Raw genomic sequence first — 17,315 nt, 5'->3', positions numbered from 1 at the left:
TGCCTCTCCTATGTCTCTCCCTGCCTCTCCTATGTCCCTCTCCTATGTCTCCCCTGCCTCTCCTATGTCTCTCCCTGCCTCTCCTATGTCTCTCTCCTATGTCTCCCCTGCCTCTCATATGTCTCCCCTGCCTCTCCTATGTCTCCCCCTGCCTCTCCTATGTCTCTCCCTGCCTCTCCTATGTCTCTCCCTGCCTCTACTATGTCTCCCCTGCCTCTCCTATGTGTCCCCTGCCTCTCCTATGTATCCCCCTGCCTCTCGTATGTCTCTCTCCTATGTCTCCTCTGCCTCACCAATGTCTCCCCCTGCCTCTCATATGTCTCTCCCTGCCTCACCTATGTCTCTCCCTGCCTCTCCTATGTCTCTCTCCTATGTGTCCCCTGCCTCTCCTATGTCTCCCCCTGCCTCTCCTATGTCTCTCCCTGCCTCTCCTACGTCTCTCCCTGCCTCTACTATGTCTCCCCTGCCTCTCCTATGTCTCCCCCTGCCTCTCGTATGTCTCTCTACTATGTCTCAACCCTGCCTCACCAATGTCTCCCCCGCCTCACCTATGTCTCCCCTTGCCTCTCCAATGTCTCCCGTGCCTCTCCTATGTCTTCCCCTGCCTCTCCTATGTCTCCCCTGCCTCTCCTAGGTCTCCCCTGCCTCTCCTATGTCTTCCCCTGCCTCTCCTATGTCTCCCCTGCCTCTCCTAGGTCTCCCCTGCCTCTCCTAGGTCTCCCGTGCCTCTCCTGTCTTCCCCTGCCTCTCCTAGGTCTCCCCTGCCTCTCCTAGGTCTCCCCTGCCTCTCCTATGTCTTCCCCTGCCTCTCCTATGTCTCCCCTGCCTCTCCTAGGTCTCCCCTGCCTCGCCTAGGTCTCCCCTGCCTCTCCTATGTCTTCCCCTGCCTCTCCTATGTCTCCCCTGCCTCTCCTAGGTCTCCCCTGCCTCTCCTAGGTCTCCCGTGCCTCTCCTATGTCTCTCCCTAGGTCTCCCCTGCCTCTCCTATGTCTCCCCTGCCTCTCCTAGGTCTCCCCTGCCTCTCCTATGTCTTCCCCTGCCTCTCCTATGTCTCCCCTGCCTCTCCTAGGTCTCCCGTGCCTCTCCTATGTCTCCCCTGCCTCTCCTATGTCTCTCCCTAGGTCTCCCCTGCCTCTCCTAGGTCTCCCCTGCCTCTCCTATGTCTTCCCCTGCCTCTCCTATGTCTCCCCTGCCTCTCCTAGGTCTCCCCTGCCTCTCCTAGGTCTCCCCTGCCTCTCCTATGTCTCCCCTGCCTCTCCTAGGTCTCCCGTGCCTCTCCTATGTCTCTCCCTAGGTCTCCCGTGCCTCTCCTATGTCTCTCCCTAGGTCTCCCCTGCCTCTCCTATGTCTCCCCTGCCTCTCCTAGGTCTCCCCTGCCTCTCCTATGTCTTCCCCTGCCTCTCCTATGTCTTCCCCTGCCTCTCCTATGTCTCCCCTGCCTCTCCTAGGTCTCCCCTGCCTCTCCTAGGTCTCCCGTGCCTCTCCTATGTCTCCCTGCCTCTCCTATGTCTCTCCCTAGGTCTCCCCTGCCTCTCCTAGGTCTCCCCTGCCTCTCCTAGGTCTCCCCTGCCTCTCCTATGTCTTCCCCTGCCTCTCCTATGTCTCCCCTGCCTCTCCTAGGTCTCCCCTGCCTCTCCTATGTCTCCCCTGCCTCTCCTAGGTCTCCCCTGCCTCTCCTAGGTCTCCCCTGCCTCTCCTATGTCTCCCGTGCCTCTCCTATGTCTCTCCCTGCCTCTCCTATGTCTCCCCTGCCTCTCCTATGTCTCCCCTGCCTCTCCTAGGTCTCCCCTGCCTCTCCTATGTCTCCCCTGCCTCTCCTAGGTCTCCCCTGCCTCTCCTAGGTCTCCCCTGCCTCTCCTTTGTCTCCCGTGCCTCTCCTATGTCTCTCCCTGCCTCTCCTATGTCTCTCCCTGCCTCTCCTATGTCTCTCCCTGCCTCTCCTATGTCTCTCCCTAGGTCTCCCCTGCCTCTCCTATGTCTCTCCCTGCCTCTCCTATGTCTCTCCCTAGGTCTCCCCTGCCTCTCCTATGTCTCTCCTGGGTCTCCCCTGCCTCTCCTATGTCTCTCCCTAGGTCTCCCCTGCCTCTCCTATGTCTCTCCCTGCCTCTCCTATGTCTCTCCCTAGGTCTCCCCTGCCTCTCCTATGTCTCTCCCTGGGTCTCCCCTGCCTCTCCAATGTCTCTCCCTAGGTCTCCCCTGCCTCTCCTATGTCTCTCCCTGCCTCTCCTATGTCTCTCCCTAGGTCTCCCCTGCCTCTCCTATGTCTCCCCTGCCTCTCCTAGGTCTCCCCTGCCTCTCCTATGTCTCTCCCTGCCTCTCCTTTGTCACCCGTGCCTCTCCTTTGTCTCCCGTGCCTCTCCTATGTCTCTCCCTGCCTCTCCTATGTCTCTCCCTGCCTCTCCTATGTCTCTCCCTAGGTCTCCCCTGCCTCTCCTATGTCTCCCGTGCCTCTCCTTTGTCTCCCGTGCCTCTCCTATGTCTCCCCTGCCTCTCCTATGTCTCCCCTGCCTCTCCTATGTCTCCCCCGCCTCTCCTATGTCTCTCCGTGTCTCTCCCTATGTCTCCCCTGCCTCTCCTATGTCTCCCCCGCCTCTCCTATGTCTCCCCCGCCTCTCTTATGTCTCTCCCGCCTCTCCTATGTCTCCCCCCGCCTCTCCTATGTCTCCCCCTGCCTCTCCTATGTCTCCCCTGCCTCTCCTTTGTCTCCCCTGCCTCTCCTTTGTCTCCCCTGCCTCTCCTATGTCTCCCCTGCCTCTCCTATGTCTCCCCTGCCTCTCCTATGTCTCCCCTGCCTCTCCTATGTCTCCCCCGCCTCTCTTATGTCTCCCCCGCCTCTCCTATGTCTCCCCCACCTCTCCTATGTCTCCCCCTGCCTCTCCTATGTCTCCCCTGCCTCTCCTTTGTCTCCCCTGCCTCTCCTTTGTCTCCCCTGCCTCTCCTATGTCTCCCCTGCCTCTCCTATGTCTCCCCTGCCTCTCCTATGTCTCCCCCGCCTCTCCTTTGTCTCCCCCTGCCTCTCCTATGTCTCCCCCTGCCTCTCCTAGGTCTCCCCCGCCTCTCCTATGTCTCCCCTGCCTCTCCTATGTCTCCCCGCCTCTCCTTTGTCTCCCCCTGCCTCTCCTATGTCTCCCCCTGCCTCTCCTAGGTCTCCCCCGCCTCTCCTATGTCTCCCCCTGCCTCTCCTTTGTCTCCCCTGCCTCTCCTATGTCTCGCTCCTATATCTCCCCCTGCCTCTCCTGTCTCCCCCTGCCTCTCCTATGTCTCCCTCTGCCTCTCCTAGGTCTCCCCCGCCTCTCCTATGTCTCCCCTGCCTCTCCTATGTCTCGCTCCTATGTCTCCCCCTGCCTCTCCTATGTCTCCCCTGCCGCTCCTATGTCTCCCCTGCCGCTCCTATGTCCCCCTGCCTCTCCTTTGTCTCCCCTGCCTCTCCTATGTCTCCCCCTGCCTCTCCTGTCCCCCTGCCTCTCCTATGTCTCCCCCTGCCTCTCCTAGGTCTCCCCCGCCTCTCCTATGTCTCCCCTGCCTCTCCTATGTCTCGCTCCTATGTCTCCCCCTGCCTCTCCTATGTCTCCCCTGCCGCTCCTATGTCTCCCCCTGCCTCTCCTTTGTCTCCCCTGCCTCTCCTATGTCTCGCTCCTATGTCTCCCCCTGCCTCTCCTTTGTCTCCCCTGCCTCTCCTATGTCTCCCCTGCCGCTCCTATGTCTCCCCTGCCGCTCCTATGTCTCCTCTGCCTCTCCTTTGTCTCCCCGTGCCTCTCCTTTGTCTCCCCTGCCTCTCCTATGTCTCGCTCCTATGTCTCCCCCTGCCTCTCCTATGTCTCCCCTGCCTCTCCTATGTCTCCCCTGCCTCTCCTATGTCTCCCCTGCCTCTCCTATTTCTCCCCCGCCTCTCCTATGTCTCCCCTGCCTCTCCTATGTCTCGCTCCTATGTCTCCCCCTGCCTCTCCTTTGTCTCCCCTGCCTCTCCTATGTCTCCCCTGCCGCTCCTATGTCTCCCCTGCCGCTCCTATGTCTCCTCTGCCTCTCCTATGTCTCCCCCGCCTCTCCTATGTCTCCCCCTGCCGGTCCTATGTCTCCTCTGCCTCTCCTATGTCTCCCCTGCCTCTCCTATGTCTCCCCCTGCCGCTCCTTTGTCTCCCCTGCCTCTCCTATGTCTCCCCTGCCGCTCCTATGTCTCCCCTGCCTCTCCTTTGTCTCCCCTGCCGCTCCTATGTCTCCCCTGCCTCTCCTTTGTCTCCCCTGCCTCTCCTATGTCTCCCCTGCCTCTCCTTTGTCTCCCCTGCCGCTCCTATGTCTCCCCTGCCTCTCCTTTGTCTCCCCAGCCGCTCCTATGTCTCCCCTGCCTCTCCTTTGTCTCCCCTGCCACTCCTATGTCTCCCCTGCCTCTCCTTTGTCTCCCCTGCCTCTCCTTTGTCTCCCCTGCCGCTTCTATGTCTCCCCTGCCGCTCCTATGTCTCCTCTGCCTCTCCTATGTCTCCCCCGCCTCTCCTATGTCTCCCCCTGCCGCTCCTATGTCTCCTCTGCCTCTCCTATGTCTCCCCCTGCCTCTCCTATGTCTCCCCCTGCCGCTCCTTTGTCTCCCCTGCCTCTCCTATGTCTCCCCTGCTGCTCCTATGTCTTCCCTGCCTCTCCTATGTCTCCCCTGCCTCTCCTTTGTCTCCCCTGCCTCTCCTATGTCTCCCCTGCCACTCCTATGTCTCCCCTGCCTCTCCTATGTCTCCCCCGCCTCTCCTATGTCTCCCCGTGCCTCTCCTAGGTCTCCCCTGCCTCTCCTATGTCTCCCCTGCCTCTCCTATGTCTCCCCTGCCTCTCCTATGTCTCCCCTGCCTCTCATATGTCTCCCCCTGCCTCTCCTATGTCTCCCGTTCCTCTCCTATGTCTGTCCCTAGGTCTCCCCTGCCTCTCCTATGTCTCCCCTGCCTCTCCTATGTCTCTCCCTAGGTCTCCCCTGCCTCTCCTATGTCTCCCGTGCCTCTCCTATGTCTCTCCTGCCTCTCCTAGGTCTGCCCCTGTCTCCCCCTAGGACTCCCCTAGGTCTTTTGGGCGCACTGTAACAGTGACCATAATGACAGGGAATGGTCTCTCACAATGTCTCTCACACTGACATTGACTACCACTGTCTCTAATGTTCTTTCACTGACTCTAATCCCTTCCATCTGACTATAATGTTGTCAAGGCAGAGAAAAGCAAAGCTCCCAACTCAAGCCAGTAACAGCAGTCCTGTCCTCCCCCTTGCGTCTTGTGGAAGAGTGTCCCTGTGCCCCTCAGACACACAGATATAATGTGACCCATTTAGTTCAGGTCCCGGCCCTCCCAGTCCCAACCCAACTCTATGGCCTTGCCATTGGTCAGAGGACACTGTTTATTCATCTGAGTGGATCTGTTCCTGCCTTTTCTTATCATCCGCTAGTTCTGTCAGTGTAATGGCTTAGTTTATGTATCTGTTTGCTTCCGTAAGTGTGTTTGTTTTGGCATATTGCTCTACTTTTCATAAGCCCCTGAGTGTGAAACCCTAATCATGTCACTCTGACTTTTATAGTACTCTCTTGTCTCTCTTTCTCTATCTCTCTTTTTATCTATCTATCTCGCTCTCTCTCGCTCTCTCTCGCTCTCTCTCGCTCTCTCTCGTTCTCTCTCTCTCTTTATTCACGGGGCTATCGCTATGAACAGATACGTGCCGTACCTTGATCCATCAGTGCGGAGGGGGTGTCTGTGGAGCATCTGTGGTGTTTTCTGTCCTGGGTGGGTGGTCAGCAGGCCTGGGGTCGGGGCTGACTCTTGACCTATACGTTGGAGGGCCTATGTATGGTGTAGCCAACAAGCGAAGAGACTGCCTAGTAAACTACCTGTTGGGGCAGGCATTAAACTTAGACTACAATGGGCTAAATCAGTGTCACACAGAGTGTCTCTTGGTAGTCTTAAACAAATCTACTTTGAAACGAAAGTATTCACCTCACACATATTGTCATGGGCTAAAAAAAAAGAAGACACTTGCTATGTCAGATATAGAGTTTAAATATATTCCATTTTGAGTTGCATCCCAATATTACACTTTATAAACATCACAGAAAACTGAAATAAAACAAAACTGTTTAACGTAGAAATGCCCAATTTGTGTTGTTTTTTTATTTGATAAAGTTTATTAATTAAGAGCCCGTGCGTCAATCTAAGTAACATAATAAAACAATCCCCCTTTAAAATCTGTCAGTTTAAGCTAGAGATGTCTTTGTCACGTCCTGACCATAGAAAGCCTGTATTTTCTATGGTCGAGTAGGTCAGGGCGTGACTTGGGGTTTTAGTCTAGTTTATTATTTCTATGTGGGGTTCTAGGTTTGATTTTCTATGTTGGTGTTTGTGTATGATTCCCAACTAGAGGCAGCTGGTAATCGTTGTCTCTAATTGGGGATCATACTTAAGTTGTATTTTTCCACCTGTGGGTGATGGGATATTGTTTATGTTTAGTTGCCTGTTAGCACTGCATTGTCGTCACATTTAGTTTATTCTTCATTGTTTTGTTTTGTCAAAGTTTCACTGTCTAATAAATATGTGGAATCTACATACGCGGCGCTTTGGTCCGTTAATTCGTTAGACGAACGTGATAGTCTCAATCCAACGCTTCTGCGGTGGAAGGTGGCCGAGCTTCAGCGATGTTTGTCAGACCATGAGACGTGCTGAAAATCTGTCTAGTCATGACAACGTCTGTAGCGTCCAAACAGTTTGGCCTACACACGATGGTGTGTTGCTCTACAACCCCCACAAGTGTCGCAGGACTGGTATGAAGGTAACTCATACAAACCAATGGAAGTATGGAAGTTATTATGTGCCAAAAAATAAGGGGTTAAACATGTGTAAGACAAAAAGAACAAAGAGTAATATATACAGTACCATTCAAAAGTTTGGACACACCTACCCATTCAAGAGTTTTTCTTTAATTTTACTATATTCTACATTGTAGAATAATAGTGAAGACATCAAAACTATGAAATAACTCATTTTGAATCGTGTAGTAACCAAAAAGCTGTTAAACAAATGTTGTATTTGAGATTATTCAAAGTAGCCACCATTTGCCTTGATGACATCTTTGCACACTCTTGGCATTCTCTCAACCAGCTTCATGAGGGAGTCACCTGGAATGCATTTCAATTAGCAGGTGTGCCTTGTTAAAAGTTAATTTGTGGAATTTCTTTCCTTCTTAAGGTGTTTTAGCCAATCAGTTGTGTTGTGACAAGGTAACCCTATTTGGTAAAAGAACCAGTCCATATTAATGCAAGAACAGCTCAAATAAGCAAAGACAAACGACAGTCCATCATTACTTTAAGACATGAAGGTCAGTCAATCCGTAAAATGTCAGGAACTTTGAAAGTTTCTTCAAGCGCAGTCGCAAAAACCATCAAGCGCAATGATGAAACTGGCTCTCATTAGGACCACCACAGGAAAGGAAGACCCAGAGTTACCTCTGCTGGAGAGGATAAGTTCATTAGAGTTAACTGCTCCTCAGGTTGCAGCCCAAATAAATGCTTCACAGAGTTCAAGTACCAGACATATCTCAACATCAACTGTTCAGAGGAGACTGTGTGAATCAGGCCTTCCTGGTCGAATTGATGCAAAGAAACCACTACTAAAGGACACCAATAAGAAGAATAGTCTTGCTTGGGCCAAGAGGCATGAGCAATGGACATTAGACCTGTGGAAATCTGTCTTTTTGGTCTGATGAGTCCAAATTTAAGATTTTTGGTTCCAACTGCCACGTCTTTGTGAGACGCAGAAGGAGAGTGATGGAATGCTGCATCAGATGACCTGGCCCCGACAATCACTCAACCTCAACCCAATTGAGATGGTTTGGGATGAGTTAGACCGCAGAGTGAAGGAATGGCAGCCAACAAGTCCTCAGAATATGTGGGAACTCCTTCAAGACTGTTGGAAAAGCATTCCAGGTTATGCTGGTTGAGAGAATGCCAATAGTGTGCAAATCTGTCATCAAGGAAAAGGGTGGCTACTTTGAAGAATCTCAAATATGAAATACATTTTGATTTGTTTAACATTTTTTTGGTGTCATCTTTTTGATGTCATCACAATTATTCAACAATGTAGAAAATAATGTTTCGTTACAGCCTTATTCAAATTGATTAAATCGTTTTTTCCCTCATCAATCTACACACAATACTCCATAAACACAAAGCAAAAACGGGTTTTTAGACATGTTTGCGTTTTTTTATTTATTAATAACTGAAATATTACATTTACATAAGTATTCAGACCCATTACTCAGTACTTTGTTGAAGCACCTTTGGCAGTGATTACAGCCTCTTGTCTTCTTGGGTATGACGCTACAAGCTTGGCACACCTGTGTTTGGGGAGTTTCGTCCTTTCTTCTCTGCAGATCCTCTCAAGCTCTTTCAGGTTGGATGGGGAGCGTTGAGTTATCGCTCCTTTAGCCTTCGGGACAGCCTCAATTTGTCGAAGCATGGACTCTACAACGTTCCACAGGGATGCTGGCCCATGTTGACTCCAATGCTTCCCACAGTTGTGTCAAATTTGGCTGGATGTCCATTATTGATACACCCGGGAAACGGTTGTGTGTGAAAAACCCAGCAGCATTGCAGTTCTTGACGCAAACCAGTGCGCCTGGCACCTACAACCATACCCTGTTCAAAGGCACTTACATTTTTTTGTAACCCATTCACGCTCTGAATGGCACACACACACAATCCATGTCTCAATTGTCTCAAATCTTAAACATCCTTCTTTAACCTGTTTCCTCCCCTTCATCTACACTGATTGACATGGAATTAACAAGTCACATCAATAAGGGATCATAGCTTTCACCTGGATTCACCTGGTCAGTCTATGTCATGGAAAGAGCAGGTGTTCTTAATGTTTTTGTATACTCAGGGTACATGCTCCAGTGTGACTGGAGCCCGCAGCAGCACAGCTCTAGGGTCTGGACCCCCCCCGGCAGCTCTTTTTTTCCTGTTCTTTCACACTGTCAGTAGCCCTTTCTTGCAGTCAAATGACCGAGTGGCCTTATGGGTGGAATGTTATTAATATTTTTTATTGATTAACCTTTAAATGTCTAAGCTGTGGGATCAGTCTTGTCCTTGGCTGTGTGTTTAGGGTTGTTGGAAGGTGAACCTTCACCCCGGTCAGAGGACCTGAGCTCTCCAGAGCATCAAGGAACTCTCTGTACTTTGCTTCGTTCATCTTTCCCTCGATCCTGACTAGTCTCCCAGTCCCTGACACTGAACAACATCCCCACAGCATGATGCTGCCACCATCATGCTTTAACTTAGGGATGGTGCCAGGTTTCCTCCAGACGTGATGCTTGACATTCAGGCCAAAGAGTTCAATCTTGGTTTCATCAGACCAGAGAATCTTGTTTCTCATGGTCTGAGAGTCCTTTAGGTGCCTTTTGGCAAACTCAGCGGGCTGTCGTGCATTTTACTGAGGAGTGGCTTCTGTCTGGCCACTCTATCATAAAGGCCTGATTGGTGGAGTGCTGCAGAGATGTTTTGGTACCCTTCCCCAAATCTGTACCTCGACAGAATCCTGTCTCGAAGCTCTACGGACAATTCCTTCGACCTCATGGTTTAGTTTTTGCTCTGACATGCACTGTCAACTGTGGGACTTTTATATAGACAGGTGTGTGCCTTTCCAAATCATGTCCATGTCCAATGAAGTTGTAGAAACATCTCAAGGATGATCAATGGAAACAGAATGCACCTGAGCTCAATTTCGAGCCTCATACCAAAGGGTCTGAATACTATTATGTAAATAAGGTATTTCTGTTTTTATATTTAATAAATTTGCAAACATTTCTGAACTTATTTTGGCTTTGTTGTTATGGGGTATTGTGTGTAGATGAGAAAAAACATGTATTTAATCAATTTTGGAATAAAAATGTAATTTAACAAAATGTGGAAAAAGTCAAGGGGCCTGAATACTTTCTGAATGCACTGTATATATACAAAAATGTCTCTCTCTCTCTCTCTCTCTGACCTGCCCTCCTCCTTTCTCCCAAGTGGTCGCAATGGGAAGATGCGCGTCCTCTCCTTCAAGACGGGACTGGTGAGCCTGTGCAATGCGGATGTTCAGGAGAAGTATAAATGTAAGTATGAGTCCCGTTCATGTAGACACCACAGCCCTGCAGCCCCCTAACAAAGGAAGAAAATAAAAAACCAGCCTGATTGCAAGCATTACATGAAGACAACCACTTAGGCTAATGAAGGGAATTACTCGCTCTCTCCCTCTGTCTGTCTGTCTCTCTCTCTCTCTCTCTCTCTCTGTCTCTCTCTCTCTCTGTCTCTCTCTCTCTGTCTCTCTCTCTCTCTGTCTCTCTCTCTCTCTGTCTCTCTCTCTCTGTCTCTCTCTCTCTCTCTCTCTCTCTCTCTCTCTCTGTCTCTCTCTGTCTCTCTCTGTCTCTCTCTGTCTCTCTCTCTCTCTCTCTCTGTCTCTCTGTCTCTCTCTCTCTCTCTCTGTCTCTCTCTCTCTCTCTCTCTCTCTCTGTCTCTCTCTCTCTCTCTCTCTCTCTCTCTCTGTCTCTCTCTCCCTCTCTCTCTCTGTCTCTCTCTCTCTCTCTCTCTCTGTCTCTCTCTCTCTCTGTCTCTCTCTCTCTCTCTCTCTCTCTCTCTCTCTCTCTCTCTCTCTCTCTCTCTCTCTCTCTCTCTCTCTGTCTCTCTCTCTCTGTCTCTCTCTCTCTCTCTGTCTCTCTCTCTCTGTCTCTCTCTCTCTGTCTCTCTCTCTCTCTGTCTCTCTCTCTCTGTCTCTCTCTCTCTCTCTCTCTCTGTCTCTCTCTCTCTCTGTCTCTCTCTCTCTATGTCTCTCTCTCTCTGTCTCTCTCTCTCTCTCTGTCTCTCTCTGTCTCTCTCTCTGTCTCTCTCTGTCTCTCTCTCTCTCTCTCTCTGTCTCTCTCTGTCTCTCTCTCTCTCTGTCTCTCTCTCTCTCTCTCTCTCTCTCTCTCTGTCTCTCTCTGTCTCTCTCTCTCTCTCTGTCTCTCTCTCTGTCCCTCTCTCTCTGTCCCTCTCTCTCTCTCTGTCTCTCTCTCTCTGTCCTCTCTCTCTCTCTCTGTCCTCTCTCTCTCTCTGTCCCTCTCTCTCTCTCTCTCTCTCTCTCTCTCTCTCTCTCTCTCTCTCTGTCTCTCTCTCTGTCTCTGTCTCTGTCTCTCTCTCTCTCTGTCTCTCTCTCTCTCTCTCTGTCCCTCTCTGTCTGTCTCTCTCTGTCCTCTCTCTCTCTCTCTCTCTGTGTCTCTCTCTGTCTCTCTCTGTCTCTCTCTGTGTCTCTCTCTGTCTCTCTCTGTCTCTCTCTGTCTCTCTCTCTCTCTCTCTGTCCCTCTCTGTCTCTCTCTGTCTCTCTCTCTGTGTCTCTCTGTCTCTCTCTGTGTCTCTCTCTGTGTCTCTCTCTCTGTCTCTCTCTGTCTCTCTCTCTGTGTCTCTCTCTGTCTCTCTCTGTGTCTCTCTCTGTGTCTCTCTCTGTGTCTCTCTCTGTCTCTCTCTGTGTCTCTCTCTCTCTCTCTCTCTGTCTCTCTCTGTCTCTCTCTCTCTGTCCCTCTCTGTCTCTCTCTCTCTGTCCCTCTCTGTCTCTCTCTCTCTCTCTCTCTCTCTCTCTCTCTCTCTCTCTCTCTCTCTCTCTCTCTCTGTCTCTCTCTCTCTCTGTGTCTCTCTCTGTCTCTCTCTCTCTCTCTCTCTCTCTGTCTCTCTCTCTCTCTCTCTCTCTCTCTCTCTCTGTCCTCTCTCTCTCTCTCTCTCTCTCTCTCTCTCTCTCTCTCTCTCTCTCTCTCTCTCTCTCTCTCTCTCTCTCTCTCTCTCTCTCTCTCTCTCTCTCTCTCTCTCTCTCTCTCTCTCTCTCTCTCTCTCTCTCTCAATTCAAGGGCTTTATTGGCATGGGAAACATACATTGCCAAATCAAGTGAAGTAGATAATAAACAAAAGCGAAATAAACAATCCAAATTAACAGTAAACATGACACTCACAGAATTTGCAAAAGAATAAAGACATTTCAAATGTCATAGGATGTCTATATACAAATCAAATCAAACTGTATTTGTCACCGCGCCGAATACACTGCGCCGAATACAACAAGTGTAGGCCTTACCATGAAATGTTTACTTACAAGCCCTTAACCAACAGTGCAGTTCAAGAAGAGTTAAGAAAATATTTACCAAATAAACTCAAGTAAAAAATTGTAAAAAGTAACACAATAACATAACAATAACGAGGATATATACAGGGGGTACCTGTAGGTGGGGGTGAAGTGACTATGCATAGATAATAAACAGCAAGCAGCAGCAGTGTACAAAACAAATGGGGTGGGGGGTCAATGTAATAGTCCGGTGGCCATTCGATAATTGTTCAGCAGCCTTATGGTATGGCTTGGGGGTAGAAGCTGTTAAGGAGCCTTTTGGTCCTAGATATGGCGCTCCGGTACTGCTTGCCGTGCGGTAGCGGAGAAAACAGTCTGATTGGGTGACTGGAGTCTCTTGACAGTTTTATGGACTTTCCTCTGACACCGCCTATTATATAGGTCCTGGATTGCAGGAAGCTTGGCCCCAGTGATGTACTGGGCCATACGCACTACCCTCTGTAGCGCCTTACGGTCAGATGCCGAGCAGTTGCCGTACCAGGCGGTGATGCAACTGGTCAGGATGCTCTCGATGGTGCAGCTGTAGAACTTTTTGAGGATCTGGGGAACCATGCCAAATCTTTTCAGTCTCCTGATGGGGAACGGGTTTTGTCGTGCCCTCTTCACAACTGTCTTGGAATGTTTGGACCATGATAGATCGTTGGTGATGTGGACAACAAGGAACTTGAAACTCTCGACCCGCTCCACTACAGCCCTGTTGATGTTAATGGGGGGCTGTTCTGCCCTCCTTTTCCTGTAGTCCACGATCATCTCCTTTGTCTTGCTCACATTGAGGGAGAGGTTGTTGTCCTGGCACCACACTGACAGTTCTCTGAGCTCCTCCCTATAGGCTGTCTCATCGTTGTCAGTGATCAGGCCTACCACTGTTGTGTCATAGGCAAACTTAATGATGGTGTTGGAGTTGTGTTTGGCTACCCAGTGTGGGTGAACAGGGAGTACAGGAGGGAACTAAGTACACACCCCCGAGGGGCCCCAGTGTTGAGGATCAGTGTGGCAGACGTGTTGGTGCCTACCCCAGGAAGTCCAGGATCCAGTTGCGGAGGGAGGTGTTTAGTCCCAGAGTCCTTAGCTTAGTGATGAGCTTCGTGGGCACTATGGTGTTGAACACTGAGCTGCGTCAATGAACAGCATTCTCACATAGGTGTTATTTTTGTCCAGGTGGGAAAGACCATGTGTGGAGTGCGATTGAGATTGCGTCATCTGTGGATCTGTTGGGGCGTAATGCGAATTGGATTGGGTCTAGGGTATCCGGGAGGGTGCTATTGATGAAGGCCATGACCAGCTTTCATAGCACTTCATGGCTACCGACGTGAGTGCTACGTGGCGGTAATCATTTAGGCGGGTAACCTTTGCTTCCTTGGGCACAGGGACTATGGTGGTCTGCTTGAAAAATGTACAGTTGAAGTCGGAAGTTAGCATACAGCTTAGCCAAATACATTTAAACTCAGTTTTTTCACAATTCCTGACATTTAATTCTAGTAAAAATTCCCTGATTTATGTCAGTTAGGATCACCAGAATAATTGTCAGAATAATTGTAGAGAGAATGATTTATTTCAGCTTTTATTTCTTTCACCACATTCCCAGTGGGTCAGAAGTTTACATACACTCAATTAGTATTTAGTAGCATTGCCTTTAAATTGTTTAACTTGGGTCAAATGTTTCAGCTAGCCTTCCACAAGCTTCACACAATAAGCTGGGTGAATTTTGGCCCATTCCTCCTGACAGAGCTGGTGTAACTGAGTCAGGTTTGTAGGCCTCCTTGCTCTCACACGCTTTTTCAATTCTGCCCACACATTTTCTATAGAATTGAGGTCAGGGCTTTGTGATGGCCACTCCAATACCTTGACATTGTTGTCCTTAAGCCATTTTGCAACAACTTTGGAAGTATGCTGGGGGTCATTGTCCATTTGGAAGACCCATTTGCGACCAAGCTTTAACTTCCTGACTGATGTCTTGAGATGTTGCTTCAATATATCCACGTAATTTTCTCCCTCATGATGCCATCTATTTTTTGAAGTGCTCAAGTCCCTCCTGCAGCAAAGCCCCCCCACAACATGATGCTGCCACCCCCATGCTTCATGGTTGGGATGTTGTGCTTCGGCTTGCAAGCCTCCCCATTTTTACTCCAAACATAACAATGGTCATTATGGCCAAACAGTTCTATTTTTGTTTATTCAGACCAGAGGACATTTCTCCAAAAAGTACGATCTTTGTCCCCATGTGCAGTTGCAAACCGTAGTCTGACTTTTTTATAGCGGTTTTGGAGCAGTGGCTTCATCCTTGCTGAGCGGCCTTTCAGGTTATGTCGATATAGGACTCGTTTTTACTGTGGATATAGATACTTTTGTACCTGTTTCCTCTAGCATCTTCACAAGGTCCTTTGCTGTTGTTCTGGGATTGATTTGCACTTTTCTAACCAAAATACGTTCATCTCTAGGAGACAGAACGTGTCTCCTTCCTGAGTGGTATGATGGCTGCGTGGTCCCATGGTGTTTATACTTGCGTACTATTGTTTGTACAGATGAGCGTGGTACCTTCAGGCGTTTGGAAATTGTCCCCAAGGATGAACCAGACTTGTGGAGGTCTACAATGTTTTTTCTGGGGTCTTGGCTGATTTCTTTTGATTTTCCCCATGATGTCAAGCAAAGAGGCACTGACTTTGAAGATAGGCCTTGAAATACATCCACAGGTACACCAATTGACTCAAATGATGTCAATTAGCCTATCAGAAGCTTCTAAAGCCATGACATAATTTTCTGGAATTTTCCAAGCTGTTTAAAGGCACAGTCAACTTAGTGGATGTAAACTTCCGACCCACTGGAATTGTGATACAGCGAATTATAAGTGAAATAATTTGTCTGTAAACAATTGTTGGAAAATGACTTGTGTCATGCACAAAGTAGATGTCCTAACTTACTTGCCAAAACTATAGTTTGTTAACAAGAAATGTGTGGAGTGGTTGAAAAATGAGATTTAATGACTCCAACCTAAGTGTATGTAAACTTCCGACTTCAACTGTAGGTATTACAAACTCAGTCAGTGAGATGTTGAAAATGTCAGTGAAGACATTTGCCAGTTGGTCTGAACATGCTTTGAGTACACATCCTGGTGTTGTATCAGTGTTGTAACAATGTGCAAATAGTTGAAGTACAAAAGGGAAAATAAATAAACAGAACTATGGGCTGTATGTACAATGGTGTTTGTTCTTCGCTGGTTGCCCTTTTCTTTTGGCAACAGGTCACAAATATGGCTGCTGTGATGGCACACTGTGGTATTTCACCCAGTAGATATGGGAGTTTATCAAAATTGGGTTTGTTTTCAAATTCTTTGTGGATCTGTGTTATCTGAGGGAAATATACATATGTCTCTAGTATGGGCATACATTTGCCAGGAGGTTAGGAAGTGCAGTTCAGTTTCCACCTCATTTTGTGGGCAGTGTGCACATAGCCTGTCTTCTCTTGAGAGCCAGGTCTGCCTACGGCGGCCTTTCTCAACAGCAAGGATATGCTCACTGAGTCTGTACATAGTCAAAGCTTTCCTTAAGTGTGGGTCAGTCACACTGGTCAGGTATTCTGCCACTGTGTATGTACTCTCTTTTTACTGCCAAATAGCATTCTAGCGTGCTCAGTTTTTTTTCTTTCCAATGTGTCAAGTAATTATCTTTTTGTTTTCTCATGATTTGGTTGAGTCTAGTTATGTTGCTGTCCTGTGGCTCTGTGTGGTCTGTTTGTGTTTGTGAACAGAGCCCCAGGACCAGCTTGCTTATGGGACTCTTCTCCAGGTTCATCTATCTGTAGGTGATGGCTTTGTTATGGAAGGTTTGGGAATCACTTCCTTTTATGTGGTTGTAGAATTGAACAGATTTTTTATGGATTTTGATCATTAGCAGGTATCGGCCTAATTCGTTTCTGCATGCATTATTTGGTGTTTTATGTTGTACACTGAGAATATTTTTGCTGAATTTTGCATGCAGTCTCAATTTGCTGTTTGTCCCATTTTGTGAATTCTTGGTTGGTGAGCAGACCCCAGACCTCACATCCATAAAGGGAAGTGGGTTCTATAACTGATTCAAGTATTTTTAGCCAGATCCTAAATGGTGTGTCAAATTTTATGTTCCTTTTGATGGCATAGAAGGCTCTTCTTGCCTTGTATCTCAGCTTGTTCACAGCTTTGTGGAGTTACCTGTTGCGCTAATGTTTAGGCCGAGGTATGTATAGTTTTTTCTGTACTCTAGGGCAACGGTGTAGATGGAATTTGTATTTGTGTTCCTGGCAACTGGACCTTTTTTGGAACACCATTATTTTTGTCTTACTGGGATGTACTGTCAGGGCCCAGGTCTGACAGAATCTGTGCAGAAGATCTAGGTGCTGCTGTAGGCCCTCCTTGGTTGGTGACAGAAGCACCAGATCATCAGCAAACAGTAGACATTTGACTTTAGATTCTAGTAGGGTGAGGCCCGGTGCGGCAGACTGTTCTAGTGCCCCAATTCGTTGATATACATGTTAAAGAGGGTGTGGCTTAAGCTGCATCCCTGTCTCACCCCATGGCCTTTTGGAAATAAATGTTTTTCCCAATTTTAACCACGCACTTGTTGTTTGTGTACATGGATTTTATTATGTTTTATGTTTTTCCCCCAATACCACTTTCTATCAGTTTGTATAGCAGACCCTCATGCCAAATTGAGTCAACAGCTTTTTGAAATCAACAAATGAGAGGATTTTGCTTTTGTTTTTTTTGTTTGTCAATTAGGGTGTGCAGGGTGAATACGTGGTCTGTCGTATGGTAATTTGGTAAAAAGCCAATTTGACATTTGCTGAGTACATTGTTTTCACTGAGGAAATGTACGAGTCTCTCTACAAAGTACATAGGACTTTTAAGCAGAGAGAAGACACTCTCTCACCACACTCAGCTCTCTCTGGCCCCCCTGGCTTCCCTTTCTGATGTTCAATTATGCTCTAATATTTCACTGGTGCCCAGCTCAGGGGAAGTAAAAACATTTTACAGCTTCATTTTATGACACAGCCTTTTAAATATGTGAAGAAGGGGGGAGAGGAGAGAGAAGGAGGGGTGTCATCCATATTGTGAGACCTGGAACAGAAAGTCACGGGATACAAGATTTTAGACAGCCCCAGCAGGTCAGGCCAGGCCCACTGTCGGCTGACACACCATCTGTGACTGC

The 17,315-nt window shown here is 48.7% G+C and overlaps 1 protein-coding gene across 3 annotated transcripts in view; it reads left to right on the top strand.

The window, feature by feature from the left end:
* The window catches only part of LOC112255682 (dystrophin-related protein 2-like), a 189,769-nt gene that overhangs the window by 147,564 nt on the left and 24,890 nt on the right, over positions 1–17,315 (top strand). For all 3 annotated transcript variants that reach the window (XM_042325740.1, XM_042325741.1, XM_042325739.1), the window contains one exon: positions 10,020–10,105. In XM_042325740.1, the coding sequence (XP_042181674.1) occupies positions 10,020–10,105 (86 nt within the window). The remainder of the gene's footprint in view (positions 1–10,019; positions 10,106–17,315) is intronic.

Source organism: Oncorhynchus tshawytscha, linkage group LG08 (assembly GCF_018296145.1).
Source record: "Oncorhynchus tshawytscha isolate Ot180627B linkage group LG08, Otsh_v2.0, whole genome shotgun sequence".
Classification (NCBI taxonomy): domain Eukaryota; kingdom Metazoa; phylum Chordata; class Actinopteri; order Salmoniformes; family Salmonidae; genus Oncorhynchus; species Oncorhynchus tshawytscha.
The sequence above is the reverse complement of the archived record's forward strand: the minus strand, read 5'-3'. Positions and strand labels throughout refer to the sequence as shown.